This window comes from Pelophylax lessonae (genome assembly GCF_965119305.1).
Source record: "Pelophylax lessonae genome assembly, chromosome: 2".
Taxonomy (NCBI): Eukaryota; Metazoa; Chordata; class Amphibia; order Anura; family Ranidae; genus Pelophylax; species Pelophylax lessonae.
Genome location: NC_138769.1, coordinates 408643339 through 408661022, shown reverse-complemented (window position 1 = coordinate 408661022; position 17684 = coordinate 408643339). Strand labels below are relative to the sequence as shown.

Here is a 17684-nt window from a genome sequence, read left to right as displayed (position 1 = left end):
CAAACCGCAGCACATGAGGCAGGGAGAGTCGCATCCAGGACGCCTAAACCGGGGTTAAGAAACCGCACAGCGTCCAGTGAGGTAGCCACCTCACCAAGCATCCCTGCACCGAACAGGGATGGGTCGTTCACTGTGCCAGGAGCGATACCTGGCTGAACGCTCGATGGCAGGCCGGGAAGCCACTGACCCACAACCTGCGACCAGGGGGATCAGCCCGAGACCCAGCCCGCACGAATCCTCTTCATCAGAAGAACTAACTAACGCTGAAAAAAATAACAGCTAAGTAAAGCAAGAGAAAAAACTCAAAGAAAATCAAAAGAGAAAAGAAAAGCTGAGACAAAAAAATGCCCCAGCATAGAGACATCCAGCTACTCCTGACAAGCTAGACATTGAAACTGGAGTATGGATACAGGAAGTAGGAGGGTATTGACTGAGGGGACCACCCCCTGGGGGTGGGATGTGTTAAAACTTTTATATTAACATTTTCTGTTGCCTAGCTACTCCTTCGGAGCAAAGTCTAATACCCCATTGTGACGAATATGAAGAGGGCGGCGACTGTCGGAGGATGTAAGAGAAATGGGATTTTTGTCTCACCGTAAAATTCATTTTTTTGATGTTCATTGACGGACACAGCACCCGCCCCTTTATGGAGTTGGATTTTCTCTATCGTTCATTGACAGATGTAGCTCAATATTCCTCTTGACCATTGGGTTATGTTTCCTGCACAGGAGTAGGACACTAGGCAGGAAAAATCTTTACCACGCCTATGAGTCAGTTCCTGCAGGCATACACGCACTCACTCTGCTATAGGATTCTGTTTTTCTGCCTAGTTTAGGAGTAGGACCTAGTTCCTGGATGGGACTTCAGTCTTAGCTTGTCTTTTTTATTTTAAAGGAAATCTTTGTTAAAAAAAAAATCAACAGCCGGACTGGGTTTTGGACTGGATATCCTAGATCCTTAAGGTCGCCCAGCCAGCGAACGTGTGCAGGTTATAGCCCAGCGCTAGGCCTCGCCACGAAGAGCCCCAATGGACTGGGGTTGGCCCACAAGTGAAACACCTCACCAGGACGCACACGGCCTGGTGCAGCCTGAGTCGCAGCATACTCCTTGGCCGTCAGCACCCCCACCCCGAGTGGAGAGGTAATTTGTCCGGAGTGGCACCCACCTGATGTCGTTGGTATGGTAAGTAGTGCCCCCCCCCCCATAGCTCTGGGTGTCTCAAGGCAGACATGGGCCCCTGACTGGAAATGTCGGACCCTTGGGTACCCCTCATTCCCCCTGGCCTCTTGGTATGCACCAGGCTCCCCCAAGGCCTCCCTCCCCACCATCATAATGGTCCCTACCTCAGTCAGCGTCGGGGGTCCTCGGGGGGTGGACACGCCAATGTCGCTATAGTGGATCCGCTGGGGGGGGGGTTAATCCTGGTGGGGGTCTCTGCCGGGGTCCTGGAGACCGCATGGCACGCTAAGGGGGCCCTCCAATTTACCGTAGAACCGTTCAGCCTCATTTTGCAGAAGTTCCCATTGAAATGCATGGGCAGCTGTGTTTTTGTGGTTTCCCTATAGAAATGCATTAGGTGGCCATTTTCTCAGTCTGCGAACGCTGGGCAGCAGGGACCAGCTAGGTCTTTACTCTAGTGATGACCCAGGTTTTCTCTGCACAACAGACCGATCCTGTTCTCCTCCATATCGAATGCTGGTAAGTCTATTGGGGTCCCTGTAGGTTTCTCTCGCTCACCCTGCTATCTGCAGTGCTAGTGGCTGGGACTTGTAGTACCGCTGGTGCAGCGGTGTGGGTCCGTTTTTTGCAGTTTTCCTAAAGTGAAACTGCTCTATTCCAGGGTTCATATGGAATCCCAGGAACAAATTTCACCTACAGATCCCCTCCTTGTGGTTGCGGGGACCTCCAGGTCGTAACCCCGGCCTGCACACGGCGGTTTTGGAAAACCTGGTGTCAAAAATGGATTTGGTTTTAAAAAATACCACTAGTAAAAAGCGCCCTATGCCCTCCCCTGCCTCTCCTGTATCCTCAGATTCTGGCCGCCGAGGACCCATGTCACCCTGAGGGTTATGCGTCATCGCACTCAGATGGCGAGGACAACATATCATCGTCTGAAGCCACATGACAAAGCGCGCTGCTGGAGGCACTTATAGTGTCAGTGCGGGAAACTCTAAAAATGGCGGATGATTCTGCAGAGTCAGGGACGCAGGTGTCATTTGGTACTCGCAAATCCCAGAAGTCAGGCAAGGTTTTCCCTTGTCCGGAACTTTTTGACAAAATTGTCTCTGACCAATGGGGGCGCCTCAAACAGATGTTAGTGGTGCCGAAGCATTTTAAGAGGCTCTATCCATTTGCAGATGCGGTAATAGACCTTTACACCTAAGGTGGACCATCCGGTCTCCAGCCTGAACAAATCTACTGTGGTCCCGGTGGAGGAGTCCCTGGTCTTTACAGATCCTGTGGATAAAGGATTGAGTCGCTGTCCCACCATTTACATGTGATAGCGGGCGCAATACTTAAACCGATCTTCGTGATCACTCTGGTGTCCCAGACCATAACAAAATGGGCAAAGTTACTAAAAAGTGACCTAGAAACAGAACCGCTCCCTCCAGGCTTGGCAGAGCTAATGGATCAAATGGTCCAAGCCCTACTATTTATATGTGATGCGGCCCCTCTTTTAGCCAGAGTATTTGCGGTGGGGGTAGCTATTAGACACCTGGTGTGGCTAAAAAGCTGGTCTGCGAATCAGGCTTCAAAAAAGGCTCTATCAGAGCTCCCCATTACGGGGGGGGGGTTTGTTTGGATCCTCGTTGGATGAACTGATCAAGGGTCTTACAGATGGGAAGAGTATTCTTCTTCCTCAATCCTCCAAGGGCAAGTCGCCACGTAATAGACAGGGACCTTGTTTTACAACTCACAGGCGGCCCTTTCATGCATCCAGCATGCAGGAGAAAGGATCAAAGCTATTTAGGTCTTCTGGGGGTTCCAAGAAGACATGGTCGGGTAAGCCGGGGACAGCCTAATCCAGATATTCAGGCAAAACCCCGTCTGCATGAAGGGATGCCCTCACTCGTAACTGGGTGGGGTGACGTCTTTGCGTCTTTCCGGAACCATGGACCTTCTCAATTCAGGACAAATAAGTCCACAAACTGATCCGATCGGGTTACAAGACCGTCGGACAGATTCTTCCTGTCCAATCTACACCCATCTCCAGATCAGTTAAGGGATCTACGAGAGGCGGTACAAGATCTGCTGTCGCAAGGGGTGATTGTGCCGGTTCCCTCTCGGAACGCTTTCAGGGGTTCTATACAAACCTTTTCACTGTTCCCAGGAAAGAATCCATTCCTGGACCTCAAGGCTGTGAACCGCTTTGTGCGGGTACAGAAGTTTCAAATGGAGTCCATTTGCACGGTAGTGACGTCCCTACACCAAGGAGACTTTTTGGCCTCCATCGCTATCAAGGACGCATATCTACACATCCCTATTTACGCTGGACCCCAGCGTTTTCTTCGCTTCGCTGTAGGAGAGGAGCATTCTCAATTTGTGGTGTTACCCTTTGCTCTCGCCTCTGCTCCCAGGGTCTTCACCAGTGTTGGCTCCAGTATTGGCATTACTGCGACAACGGGGGATTGTGGTACTGGGAACCTGGACGATCTCCTCTTAAGAGCAGACTCTCATTCAGTCCTGTTGGGCAACTTGACAATCACTGTACGGACTCTGCAAGAGTTCGATTGGAACATCAATTTAAAAAAATCTGCTCTGGTACATCTTCAAAACTGGGCCTGACTCTAGACTAAGCTTCGGCGAGGGTGTTTCTTCCCAGAGAAAAGCTTCAAATGTTGCAGAGGGCGATTTGTTTGCTGTTATCTAACAACCTGTCCTCTCTGTGGACTTGTTTGCGAGCCTTAGGTCTGATGGTGTCGACCTTTTGAGGCGATTCGGTTTGCTTAGTTCCACACAAGACCCTTACAAAGGGAAATTCTTGTCAAGTGGAACAAAGATCCAAAATCCTTGGACACTATGATTTGGTTGTGTCACAGCACAGAGTGCTCTTCTGTGGTGGCTTCACTCGTTGGCCCTACGCCAGGGCAAGTCCTTCCTCCCATTGTATTCGACCGTGGTAACCACGGATGCTAGCCTGTCCGGTATGGGAGGAGTGCTTGGGAAGCTGTGTGTCCAGGGATCCTGGACCGTGAAGGAGTCCAGACTACCGATCAATATTCTGGAACTCAGAGCAATAAAGCTTTGCCTGAGTCACTAGACAAATCGTCTGCAGTGCTGTCCAGTTCGGATTCAGTCGGCAATGCCACAGGTGTGGTTTTTGTCAATCATCAAGGGAGCACCAAGAGTGTCTTGGTGGCCAGGGAGGTGGCTGAGATCCTGAAATGGGCAGAAAATTTTGTTCCAGTCCTTTCCGCCATGCATATCCCAGGAGTGGAGAACTGGCCTGCGGATTACCTGAGTCGTCAGATTTTGGATCAGGGAGAATGGTCCCTGCATCTGGAGGTGTTTCACCTGCTGTGTGTCCGGTGGAGGACACCCGATGTCGACCTGTTTGCCTCTCGACCAAACAAAAAGGTACAGGGGTTTGTAGCCAGGTCTCGGGATCCTCTGGTCGACGCCACAGCGGTGGGTCCTTGGGGTCAGTATCGGCTGATCTATGCGTTCCCTCTGCTGAAACTCCTGCCGAGGCTTCTGCGCAGAATATAGGTGGAAGGGGTGGGGTTCCAGTCATTCTAGTAGTCCCAGACTGACCTGGCTGGTCTTGGTACACAGATCTGGTAAGGTGGGTCGCCGATGCTCCATGGAGACTTCCTCTCAGGGAAGATCTGCTGTCTCAAGGGCCGATCTTCCATCCTGCTTTACAGTCAAAGGCTTTAACGGCGTGGCTGTTGAAAGCCAGGTATTAAGGGACAGGGGTCTTTCTGACTCAGTGATTCCTTCACTGTTGAAGGCTAGAAAATATACCTCCAGGAAGATCTATCATCGTACGTGGAAATTGTACATCTCCTGGTGTGAATCGCTGAAGGTGCATCCTCGCCTTTTTTCGGTGACTAGGATTTTGACCTTTCTCCAAACAGGGGTTGAACAGTGGTTGGCCTTGGGTACTATTAAAGGCCAAGTGTCGGATTTGGTTGTGTTTTTCCAACGCCCTTTAGCTACGCATGCTTTGATTCGTACTTTTATTCAAGGGGTTCGCCATATGGCTCCTCTGATACGATACCCATTACCTCCTGTTGAGAACATTAGGGAGATTCCTCTGCTTACACTGTCACAGAAGGTAGCCTTTTTGGTGGCTATTACCTTGGCTCGCAGAGTATCTGAATTGGCGGCGCTATCCTGCCATTCATCTTATCTGGTGGTCCACAGAGATAAGGTGGTACTTCGACCTAATCAGTCGTTTCTTTCTAAGGTGGTTTCTGATTTCCATGTGAATGAAGACATTGTGCTGCCTTCACTCTGCCCTAAGCCCAAGCATCCCAAGGAAATTGCCTTGCATTCTTTGGATGTGGTTTGGGCAATTAGGGTTTACCTGGCTGCTACTGAATCTTTCAGGAAATCACTCTTTTTGTCCTCACGGAAGGACCTCGAAAGGGATTGGCTGTGTCTGCCGCAACCATATCCAGATGGATCAGGCAGACTGTGGTACAGGCTTATTCACTGAAGGTTTTAGGTTCCATCTTTCCCTGTGAAGGCGCATTCTACTAGGGTCCTGAGTGCCTCTTGGGCTTTTGGCCATCAGGCGTCAGTTATGCACATTTGCAAGGCGGCATTTGGTCATCTCTGCACACGTTCACAAAATTCTACAAAGTAGATGTGTTGGTATCCTCGGATGCTTCTTTTGCCTGCAAGGTTTTGCAGGCTGCTGTTTAAAAGAGAACATATTCTCTTTGAGGGTGTATGTTTTCTAGGTGAGCTCCAGTTGTTCCTGGTTAAGCTCCATGTTCACTGGTTGGCTAAGTTTAGCCTTTTGGGAATTGCATTCTTTTCTGCATGGTTTTCCCACACCTCATGCAAACATTGCTTTGGGACGTCCCAATGGTCAAGAAGAATATGGAGCTGCGTGTGTCAATGAACGATAGCGAAAACTGGATTTTTGTCTTACCGTAAAATCCTTTTCTCTGAAGTTCATTGACAGTCGCAGCACCCGACCCTCTATGAGTGGGATGGAGTTTTTTCTTCTAAACACTGCTTGCAACAAAACTGAATCCTATAGCAGAGTGAGTGGGTGTATGTCTACAAGGACTGCCCTATAGGCGTGGTAAAGATTTTTCCTGTCCAGTGTCCTACTCCTGTAGGGGGCAGCATAACACAATGGTTAAGAGGAATATGGAGCTTCGGCTGTCAATGAACTTCAGAGAAAAGGATTTTACGGTAAGTCAAAAATCCAGTTTTTTCCTTCTGACACTGCTTGTTACAAAACTAAATACCCATGGCAGGAAGTGAGAGTATACCCACAGGGACTGCCCCATAGGCATGTTCAAGCTTTTTCTCCGCCTAGTGTCTTACTCCTTTAGGGGGCAGTATAACCCTACGGTCAAGAAGATGAAGAGCTGGGTGCGTCAATGAACATCAGAGAAAGATTTTATGGTAAGACAAAAATCCCATTTTTAGTGACTGACTGTGCAGTCATTTGATTTGTCATATCCTGTAGTACAAGTCAACTCTTTGTACCTCTTTTTACATTTTGTGTTGAAAATGTTCAATAAACTTTCACTTTTTAACTAAAAAAAGTCTTTCTTTTCTAGAGTTCTTAATTTGTGTTTTAATGGTATACAATTTTGGTTACTTTAATGCGTTTTTCTTTTTTTTTTTTTTTTTTCATTTAAACAGCTTAAAAGAGGAGCAGATTGTTCAGTGTAGTCAGTATGATGGTTTGGTGGAATTGGCCACAATCTGTGCTCTTTGCAACGATTCATCCTTGGATTTCAATGAGGTTGGTATTCTGCAGGTTCAGCACGTGATGTATTGAATATTAAAAATATATTTTAGAAGGCAAAAGTTGTTTAGCTTTCAGACAACATTGTTATGGTTGTAAATCCATTCTTGTTGCCTGGCAGTACTGCAATATAATACTTTTAGCAAGATTTAAGTAATCACAAAGTAATCATTTTGAATAGTTAAAGCAAGAATATTGTCATATGCCAGAATTTGAAACCGCAGCGAATTAGGACAGGCCATACATTATACTTTTTTTATTTATTTTTTTCCCAAAACAGTGGGTTGAACGAAAAAAAAAAAGTGCCAATTCCCCTATCCACACATGCTCTGCTATTGTGTTTTTATTGCAGGAAGCTTTTCCTGTCTTGAGAACACAATGATCAGTGTTGCACTGATTGTTAAGGGAAAAAAAAACAGGGTGATTGTAAAGAAGTCAATCAATAGATCGACTTTGGTATAACCAGGGTGCCCATACATAGATTGAAATTTGGCGGGTCCCTGCTGAACCTGGCGAATTTCAATCCATGTATTGCCGACTTAAGCATTTAGAACACACCACCAGAAATCAAATTCAGGAATGTTTTTCAGACCATATTAGTTAATTCACTTTCACTAATTTCACTAATTTTACTTTTACATCTTTCATGAATAAAGATATTTTAAACAGATATTATTTAGATAACTGTATTATGTGACGTTTTTCTTTATACCTGCCTGGATTCCAACTTTATACCCTGAAAACATCAGAACTTCATATTTTTAGTAGCACTGCTTGTCTGTATGCTGATAAACCAGCTCTGCTGCGCTAAATATGCCATCAATAGATGTTAAAGTAATGGGTGCCATAAATATGGAGACTCTAAAGGGGCCAATGTCAACTTTTTACAGTAAAAGTTAATATTTGCATATCAAACTTCAGATGATAATATTATTGGAACCTTTTGACGTGTTTTTTTTTTTTTTTTTACTGAACGTAACCTATGGTTATGGCTTATTTCATCATTTAATCATTTTAAATTGCAAAGGTTTGTGACAGGTTTTCTTTAATCTCTAAACTGGCTGTAACTACTGGTGTAATGGATGAAACTGTATGTTTAATTATTAAAAAGAAAAAAAATTGCATAGCGATTTGTCCATCGATACTGTATGTAAATGTGTTTTGGTATGAATACAGCAAAATCTCATGTTCTGGAAACATAATCTGTGCAATGTTATTCATTGTGGAAATTTTTTTTTGATACTCAGGACCATCTAGTGGCCATAAAAGAGTATTGTCCGCGTTCACCTCTTTATTTTTTATTTTATTTTTATTTTTTTTAAACATCCCAAAGTGTGTCATCAGAGCTTATTTTGTAATATTTCCACTGATTTTAGATTGTGTTGCTATTTTACTATAGTAGACAGGACCTATGTATATAATAATGTCAGTGTTTCTTTTTTAGTCAAGGGGAGTATACGAAAAGGTGGGTGAAGCAACAGAGACTGCTTTAACCTGTCTGGTGGAGAAAATGAACGTCTTCAACACTGATTTGCACAACCTTTCTAAGGTGGAACGAGCCAATGCCTGCAATTCTGTGAGTACACCTTCAGACTGAGTGTTTTTATGTAACACTTGCACACTTGCAATCCAGGCAAAACAGAAAATCCAGGCATAATCCAGCTCTGCGGGTAGGCAAAACAGAGCTGAGGGAGAACTAGGACTTACTGCTTAAAGCGGAGTTCCATCCTAAAAATAAACTTTACAGCATCAGTTAGCAAAAAAAAGAATTGGATAGTTAATATATATATATTTTTTTTTACACTTACCTTGTTTTTAATGAAAATAAACTTACCTTCCTTCCTCTTCCTCCTTGTGCGGCCGTGGCCCCCGACGTCACTTCCTCCTTTGCATTGCGTCCTGGGAGATGAGCATCATCAATCCCAGGATGCAATGGGAACAGCCCCGGCTGCTACTCTGATTGCCGATCGCAATCTACAGCACATGCGCGAGATTGCGATCGGCATTCTGGGTAGCCAGGAACCCAGAAGAAGGACACAGCTGGGGACACCACGGCTTCAGATGCCCACACCAGAGTTGGCCGCGCTCTGCAATCAATTTTAAAGGTATTTATCTTTATTCTATAACTGTAATGACCTGTAATGCGGGGTTAATGTTAGGGTAATTGGGGATAGCTTAGGATTAGGGGGGTATTTTTAGGTAAAAAATGTGTATGTGGCAGGAACTCCGCTTTTTAAAGCATTATTAAACCCAAAAACAAACATTATATTGCAGTTTACCAATTCTTAGATGTAATGGCTGGATTTTTCATATTTTAGTCTTTCTTCTGTTTTCATCTGGTGATTTGGTCAGTAAGTCTGTTTTTTGCCAACAGACAAGCTCTCTTGCAGATTGATTGTTTCAGTTACAGAGATTAGACAAACCATTTAACACTGACACTGAGGTACTTAAATGTTACCCTTTTATGTATTCATATAAAGCCTTTGTTCCAAAAGAAAATAAAATGCTGTAACTGTTTATAATGTATTAGCTGGAGTCCAGCTTTAATTTGTTAGTGTATTTAAATCTGCTTGTAAATCGAACACTCCCCTCCTAACAGACTGGCAATGCTCTGTCCAAATGTGCCCCCTGTGCTCATTTATCCAGAGTGGGGCCACTTTAATAGAGAATGTGTGTTATTGGCCAGATCACCAGGTAAAAACAGGAAAAAAGGCTAAAAAAGAAAACTAATGTAGCCACAACATCGAAGAATTGGTAAGCTGCAATATTTTAAAAATTTAATTTGAGGTTCAATACCGCTTTAAGACTGGATTCACACTATTTTATTATGGTTTTGCATGTTGGTGCGCTCCGGTGCCATTAATTCTTACACCAGTGGCGGCTGGTGCTCCATGGGCCAAGGGTCACTCACCCTGCCTGAATGCGACATCTGGACAAGTGCGGTGGCGGCAGCTTCGGCTTCTTCCCTTCTCGGTCTTCAGCGTCTCCTCCCTCCTCCTCCATGCCCAATGGCATAGCTTCAAATTTCGGCCAATCGGGAAACGGGTCTCACGATCCGCTTCTTGATTGGCCAGGAGGAAGATCCATGTGACAATAGCGAATTTTCATTTGCTATTGTCACACAACTGGGTGGGCTTGGGGTGCAGTGCTCTGTGCCCCGAGCCCACCCTTTTTTTTTTTAGCCTATTTGAGCCTCTGGCTCTAATCGCATGGCTAATAAAAAAAAAAAAAAAATGCCCCATTGAACTCCATGCGTCCAGCGCCCCGCATTTAGATTAGGGGGCCGGACGCATGGATAGGGGGGGCGGCGCCCCTAATACACCAGCACAAGCAACTAGATTCCATCCACAGAAAACAATCTGTTCTTTCTCTCAGCTCTGGGGAATTTATTTGGAAATCGTAGCCTTCAGTTTTAAGCTACTTTTTCTGCTTACAACCAGAAAAAGTGAATACGTGAAATTTGCCGTTTTTAATACTGTATAATTTTTTTTCGTATTTTAGTATGTTAAAGTGGAGTTCCACTGGCTTTTGTGGTTATTAAAAGTCAGCAGCTGTCCTGAGACTCGGATCTCTCTGTCTTCTCCCCGTGGCGCCAGCATCTCTAGTGTGGGCACCCGGCTGTGACAGCTTGCAGCGTCACAGCCGGGTGCGCACTGTGCATGCACGAGTCGCGCTACGCGTCCTGAGTAGATGGGCAAACTTTTGGGACCTGTGACGTGTCCCAGAAGAATGCAGGGAGGGAGGGGGAGAGGAGAACTTCCGCCCAAGCCACCTAGACGACCTGAGTGGGAATGGGTACCTGTCAAAACTAGGTACCCCCCCCCCAAAATGACATGCCAAATGTGGCATGTCATGGGGTCAGGAGGCCTTAAAGCGGAAGTTCCACTTTTGAGTGGAACTCTGCTTTAACAATGTTTTGCCTATTCCACTGCTTATTATGCAACTTAAACCACATTCATCAAGAAATGCCATTCTTTTTTTCTATGTATTATGTAGGTGTTCTACAAATGTGGTTTCAGTGTGTAAAATCATTCATGCAGTTTACAAAGAACTGTATTTGCCTAAAAACAAACTCAGATTGTGTTATACTGCTCAATGTAAATTTCTATGCATTCACAAACTATGTGCATTTATTGAGTATATATTTTGTATTTATGTATACTGCACACTTTTTAGCTCTAATATTTTGGCCTTTTATGGGCTGTTAGATGATGTACAAAGACGACCTCTGTAACCCTGTACATTGCATGTTGGCCTGTGCTATACCCTATATAATTAGAAAATGAGTCTTGGGTATTGCATATCTAATTTGGTAAATGTCTGTTGTCCGTCCTTTAGTGCAAAAGCATTGTTATGGTCTGCCTTTGAATTTCCAGGATATAAAGTATGACTGGTACAAACCGCAAAGAGATGAGTTTAGATTTTTTTGCTTTGAAATAAAGAAATGACTGATGATCAACTTTATAACCACAACAACAATCATTTTATTATTTTTTCTTACGTTGGAACAGGTAATTAAGAAGCTAATGAAAAAGGAATGTACCTTGGAGTTCTCTCGAGATCGAAAGTCCATGTCTGTGTATTGTACACCCCTTGGTTCCAGTACTGCAACAGCTGGTGCAAAGATGTTTGTTAAGGTAACGGACATTTTTTGTGTCTTTTTTTTTTATTTTTTTTACCTGAAAATGACTCGTGCACAAATTTTTGTTTTCTTTGAGGAGTTTATATCTGTTCTATGCATTAGCATGTCACACAAATTGCCTGGTAGGGGACTGTACAGTCCACTATCTCTAGCTGTCACTGTTCTCACGTTTTAACATAGGATGTTTTTTTCTTCACGTACCCCCTTCCAGTGTTGCTGAATAGCTCTTCTTGTATTCAGTACTTTCATCTTTCCTGAAGTTATTCCTCTGGACTCATGAGCACCCAGGAATCCTCATCCTTCTTTTCCCAGACTAATAACTACCCACAACTCATTTGAGTTGAGATCAACCCACAACTTTCCTCTTGGATGGCTTGCTTTTCTTATAAATTATAGCATTTCTTTTTGTGCCAATGACCTCCTTATAATCACCTGCAATGTCCTCATAATTGCCTGCAGCTACCTGATCCAGACTGATGATTAACTTTTACCTCTGGCCTCGCATAACTTAACACAAACAAAAATTATCACACCCACAGACACATTTTTGTTCTCATTTCATCTGTCTTTTCTTAACAGAAATAACAAACCATTTATCTATTATTAGAAAAACTTGTCTTTTAATGTATGCAATACACCAACTTGTAAACACTTAATTTTCAATGCCCTATACTTTTTTGTGTGTAAGAATACTAAATACTTGTAAATACTTATTTAAAAACAATTTATTTTTTAATGATCACCAAACAGGCTATGTGTTGCTGCTTTATTTGCCTCTTTTTTGTATTCCTCTAAAAGTAAGAGTTCTATCACCACCTAGAGGGAAATAGCAGTATAACAAATCACAATCCAATTATGCTACATAGGTAAAGCCACTATAATAAGTATTTTTTACATTCCATCAAGTTTTAACTTAATTTTAGTGCATGCTTTTAAAGAATGCTGGCCTCATAAGCAATATAATCTGACAGTAGGAAACAGGAATTGTATACATGAAGCTGCAAAGATACAGATATTATCAACTTGACACAGATGAGTGGCATTGGGTGCTAATAAAATTAGGATGTGAGTCAGAGGAGAAGTCCTGTCACATCTGGTGGTATGTAATATTTGGTTTTATGCTGGCCTATAAATATCTAAGCTGTGCACCCTACACATACCTAAACCCTGTAGGATATGTACTCCTGAACCCTCCTCAGACTAACTATGGACACGGGGACATTTTTGTCCTACTGACATTGATGCAGTGCCATTTTTGCTCTTAGAAACACCAAAGTGTTTGGCACTTAAAGCACTATTAGAATGTTTAATCTCTGTAATCTTTTGCTAAACGATCTACATCAGCGATCAAACGTACATAAGTGTATTGTTCTATTGCCATATTCTTATTTGATTGTAGGGCGCTCCCGAGACTGTAATTGAGCGTTGCAATTATGTGCGTGTGGGTTCCACAAAGTTACCACTAACTCCTTCAGCAAGAGAAAGGATCATGTCCAAGATCCGTGACTGGGGAACTGGCATAGACACCCTGAGATGCCTTGCTCTTGCTACAAGGGATGTTCCACCAAAATTAGAAGACATGCAACTGGATGATGCTAACAAATTCATCAACTATGAGGTATACCTATCTTTCCAAACTGTTTTATTTTTTCTATAAATGTGTAAGTACATGTTAAATCAACTTATTTTTCTTCTAGACAAATTTGACATTCATTGGTTGTGTTGGAATGCTGGATCCTCCCCGCAAAGAGGTGTCTATTTCCATTCAAATGTGTAGAAAAGCTGGCATTAAAGTCATAATGATAACCGGTGACAACAAGGGCACTGCTGTGGCGATATGCCGAAAGATTGGTATTTTCTCAGACTCTGAGGACATAACCGACAAGGCATATACTGGAAGGGAGTTTGATGACCTCACACTGGAAAAACAAAGGGATGCTTGTCGTACAGCTCGATGCTTTGCCCGTGTTGAACCAGCACATAAATCCAAGATTGTGGAGTATCTTCAGTCTTTTAATGAAATTACTGCAATGGTAAGGATCCTGACACTCACTGTATATTTTACTTTGTAGTGAAATTTTAAGTGATGAAATAGAACTTGGATTTCTTTTGTTCCTTCTAGACTGGTGATGGAGTAAACGATGCCCCAGCCTTGAAGAAGGCTGAGATTGGCATTGCCATGGGTTCTGGAACTGCTGTCGCAAAATCCGCGGCAGAGATGGTTCTCTCTGATGACAACTTCTCCACTATTGTTTCTGCTGTGGAGGAAGGCCGAGCCATTTATAATAACATGAAACAGTTTATTCGCTACCTGATCTCCTCCAATGTTGGCGAAGTAGTCTGGTAAGATATCCTCACTACCATGATCAATGTCCAAATCATAAATTTAGTGTGTATAGTAGGGCTTTCAGTAATTCTTCTGTCGATCTCTATATTAAAGTTTTTATACCACAACCTAAAGAATACCTGCACTTTTTACACACTTAAGAATGTTGAGACAAATTAAACTATATATATATATATATAATGTGTATGTATGTATGTGTGTATATCTCAATTTTACTTCTTTCTTTGTCATTCTTTCTTCTTGATTTCCTTTTTTCTTTCCCTGTTTTTTTACCTTTGGTTGGTTTTGCTGGAAATTCCAGTGGTCATGCCAGTAAGTGAGACACTCTTGTATGATTACTGTTACAATAACATATTACATTTATGTATCATCCATTGACAGACGCAGCCTCCATCTTTATTAGCTGAATGGGTTATGCTGCCCTCTGCAGGAGTAGTCTAGGCAGGAGAAATTTAAATGTACATGACCACAGGGCCACCCCCACAGGCATACCCACACACCCTCTGCTCAGCAAACCAGTTTGTTTCTGCCTAGAGGAGGAGTAGGACCTAGGTTTCCTGCTGGGACTTCGGTCTCAGGTTTTTATTTTTTTCAGAATATTTTGTTTTATTTTTCTTTACTAACTTTGCTAGTTAGTGTTCAGGGGGATCCTTCTGGTGATCTGCAAGCAATGCCGGCTGGGGCTTTGCACTGGATAATATAGATCCTTATGGTCCCCCCCCCCCCCTGCCTGGCCAACGTGCACGAGCAGGTTATAGTCCCGTACTAGGCCTCGCCACAACGGTGCCCCTTTCCGGATAGGGACAAGCCTGCGAGCGGATACCTCGCCAGGACGCAACGACCTGGGACGCCCTGAGTCGCAGCGTACACCTTGGCTGGCAGCACCCCCACTTCGGGTGGGAGGAGGTCTGCCCGGAGCGGAGTCCATTCAGTCCATGGTATGGTGAGTAAATGTGACCCTCTTTGCCCCTGGTGGCCTTGGGGTGGGGATGTGGGCCCTCTCCTGGGGATAATAGGACCTGTACTTCCTAAAAGATCCCCCTGGCCTGTCAGGTACCCGGCCTCTGTGCACTGTCTCCTTCTCCCGCCCCCTATGTAACCGGGGGCGCCTAGCGTCCTGAGGGGGGGGGGTGGCAATAGTACCTTGTTTCTTGCTGGGTCTTGTTGTAGATCCTCAAGGCCTTCATTGTGGGGGTCCCTGGCCGCATGGCACGCTGTGGGCGCCGCCATCTTGAGTGTGGGCAATGTGTATATTTTTCCCATTGACTTCTATGGGGCAATCATTTTCCGTGAGCTTCCTATTAAAATGCATTGGCAACCATTTTTGTGTAGTCCTATTGCACTGCACTAGCAGCGTGACCTTTTTACATCCAGGCCGAGGTCACTTCCAGGGATTCTTCTTCCTACTGCAGGCCATTCAGGAGGGTTCTCTCTGGAAGTGATACAGTACTGGGGTCCTTGCGGGCATATTCCTGTACTCTCTGCTGTATATTTAAGGGGAACTCTGCAGACCCCTGCGATCAGCGGTGGCAACTGCAATCGGCGCTTCTTAAAGTGACAGTTTTTCTGTAACTGAATATTGAGTCCCAGGCTGTAATTTCACCCTCAGACCCACTCTGTGCGACTCCCGGAAAGTCCGGATCGCAGTCGCTGGCCGTGATTTCAGCAGTTGATTTTGTCATTAAAAAAGTTAATAGCCGAAAACGGCCGCTGCCTTCTCCATCTTTGGTGGAGTCCTCTGATTCAGAGGCTGATGTGGTCGCCACAGATGCCCCTACCTGAAGGGTCGTTGTCCATTCAGATGGTGAAGAGGACCTGTCTTCTTCAGCTGTAGCGCGGGAACGCACTTCGGTGGAAGCCCTGATTATTTCCGTTAGGGAAACTTTAAAATTGGCTGATGAGCCCACACCGGCAGGGACACGGGTGGCCTTTGGCCCCCGCAAGACCCAAAAGTCTGGCAAGGTTTTTCTCTGTCCTGAGACTTTTCATGATATTGTGAATGACCAATGGAGACCCGTTAAGCATATGCTAGCTGTGCCAAAACACTTTAAACGCCGCTATCCTTTTGCTGATACGGTCTCCAGCCATTGGACGGTGCCACCTAAGGTGGACCACCCTGTTTCCAGGTTGAACAAATCTACCATTGTGCCTGTGAAAGATGCCCCGGTTTTTATCGATCCGGTGGACAGGCGGGTGGAATCCCTTTCCTGCCATCGTCGCGTGTTAGCGGGTTCCATTATGAAACCGGTCTTTGTGTCGGTTTTGGTATCAGACAGTTACGGAATGGATTAGGGTTCTGAAAGGGAACTCGGACCCTAACGTAGTTCCCCCAGAACTGATGGAACTTGTGGACCAGATGGCCCAGGCCCTGGTGTTCCTGTGTGATGCGTCCCTGGCTGCAGCTCCCCTGGTGGCCAGAGTTTCGGCTGTGGGGATTGCCCTACAGCTCATGGTTTGGCTGAAAATCTGGTCGGCTGGCCAAGCTTCCAAGAAAGCCCTGAGGGATCTCCCTTTTCTGGGAGAGCGTTTGTTTGGCGACCCACTGGATGAGTTGATCAAGGGTCTGACTGGCGGGAAGAGTACTCTTCTTCCTCAATCCTCCAAAGGTAAAACACCTTGTGCTAAACGGAGACCTTCCTTTACCACTCATATGCATTTTTTTTTCGTGCCTCCCGGGGCGCAAAAAAAAGGTAAGCCATTCATAGCTTCTGGAGGGCCTAAGAAGCACTTGGGCAAGCCCAAGGCCAGTCAGCCTTGTTCCGCGGACAAGTCCTCTTCAGCATGAAGGGGCGCCCTCACCCGTTTCTGGGGTGGGGGGGACGTCTGCGCTTCTTTCAGGAACCCTGGACTTCCTTTGTTAAAGACAAATGAGTTTGCAAATTGATTTGTTCCGGGTACAAATTTGAATTTTGGTCCTGGCCGGGGGACCGTTTTTTCATTTAAATATTCACCTGTCTCCAGAGCGTTTGAAAGATCTTTGACAAGCTGTGCAGGACCTCCTGGCTCAAGGAGTGATCGTGCCGGTTCCTACACAGGAACACTCTCTATTCAAACCTGTTCACAGTGCCCAGAAAGGAGGGCAAGGTGCGTCCAATCCTGGATCTCAAGTCTCTGAACCACTTTGTGCAGGTGCAGAATTCCTAAATGGAGTCCATTCAGTCGGTGGTTGCATCCTTGAATCAGGGGGATTTTCTAGCCTCCATCGATGGCAAGGATGCGTTATCTCCATGTCCCCATATTCGAGGGACCATCGATATACCATCGTACGTGGAAAGCCTACATTTCTTGGTGTCGAATGGCGCTCATCTTCGATCCTTTTCTGTGGCTCGGACCTTAAACTTTCTTCACTCTCTAGTCCCTGTCCATCATTCCTGCCCAAAGTTGACACTGACTTCCATTTGAATGAGGACATTGTGTTGCCTTCCTTGTGTCCCAAGCTGGCTCATCCCAAGGAATTTGCTTTGCATACCTGGATGTGGTTCGTGCGATTCAGGTGTTTTTGGCAGCTGCTGAGTCCTTTCTGAGATCAGACTCGCTTTTTGTGGTTAGGGACGGACCAAGAAAAGGGCTGGCCGCTTCTTTGGCTACCATCTCCAGATGGATCAGATAGGCGGTGACTCAGGCCTATTCCATTAAAGGTCAGGTTCTACCTTTCCCTGTCACAGCGCATTCTACTGGGGCGCCGAGTGCAGGCTGCTGTTTAAGAGAGGCTGTTTCCTCTACAGGGGTGTTTTTTCTTTAAACCTTTTTCAGAA

The 17684-nt window shown here is 45.0% G+C and overlaps 1 protein-coding gene across 1 annotated transcript in view; it reads left to right on the top strand.

Moving 5' to 3' along the window:
* ATP2A3 (ATPase sarcoplasmic/endoplasmic reticulum Ca2+ transporting 3) overlaps window positions 1-17684 on the top strand; it is a 409528-nt gene that overhangs the window by 329325 nt on the left and 62519 nt on the right. Inside the window, exons 10-15 of the mRNA XM_082244776.1 lie at window positions 6835-6937; window positions 8385-8516; window positions 11452-11577; window positions 12982-13200; window positions 13280-13615; window positions 13705-13925. Coding sequence (XP_082100902.1) covers window positions 6835-6937; window positions 8385-8516; window positions 11452-11577; window positions 12982-13200; window positions 13280-13615; window positions 13705-13925 — 1137 coding nt within the window. The remainder of the gene's footprint in view (window positions 1-6834; window positions 6938-8384; window positions 8517-11451; window positions 11578-12981; window positions 13201-13279; window positions 13616-13704; window positions 13926-17684) is intronic.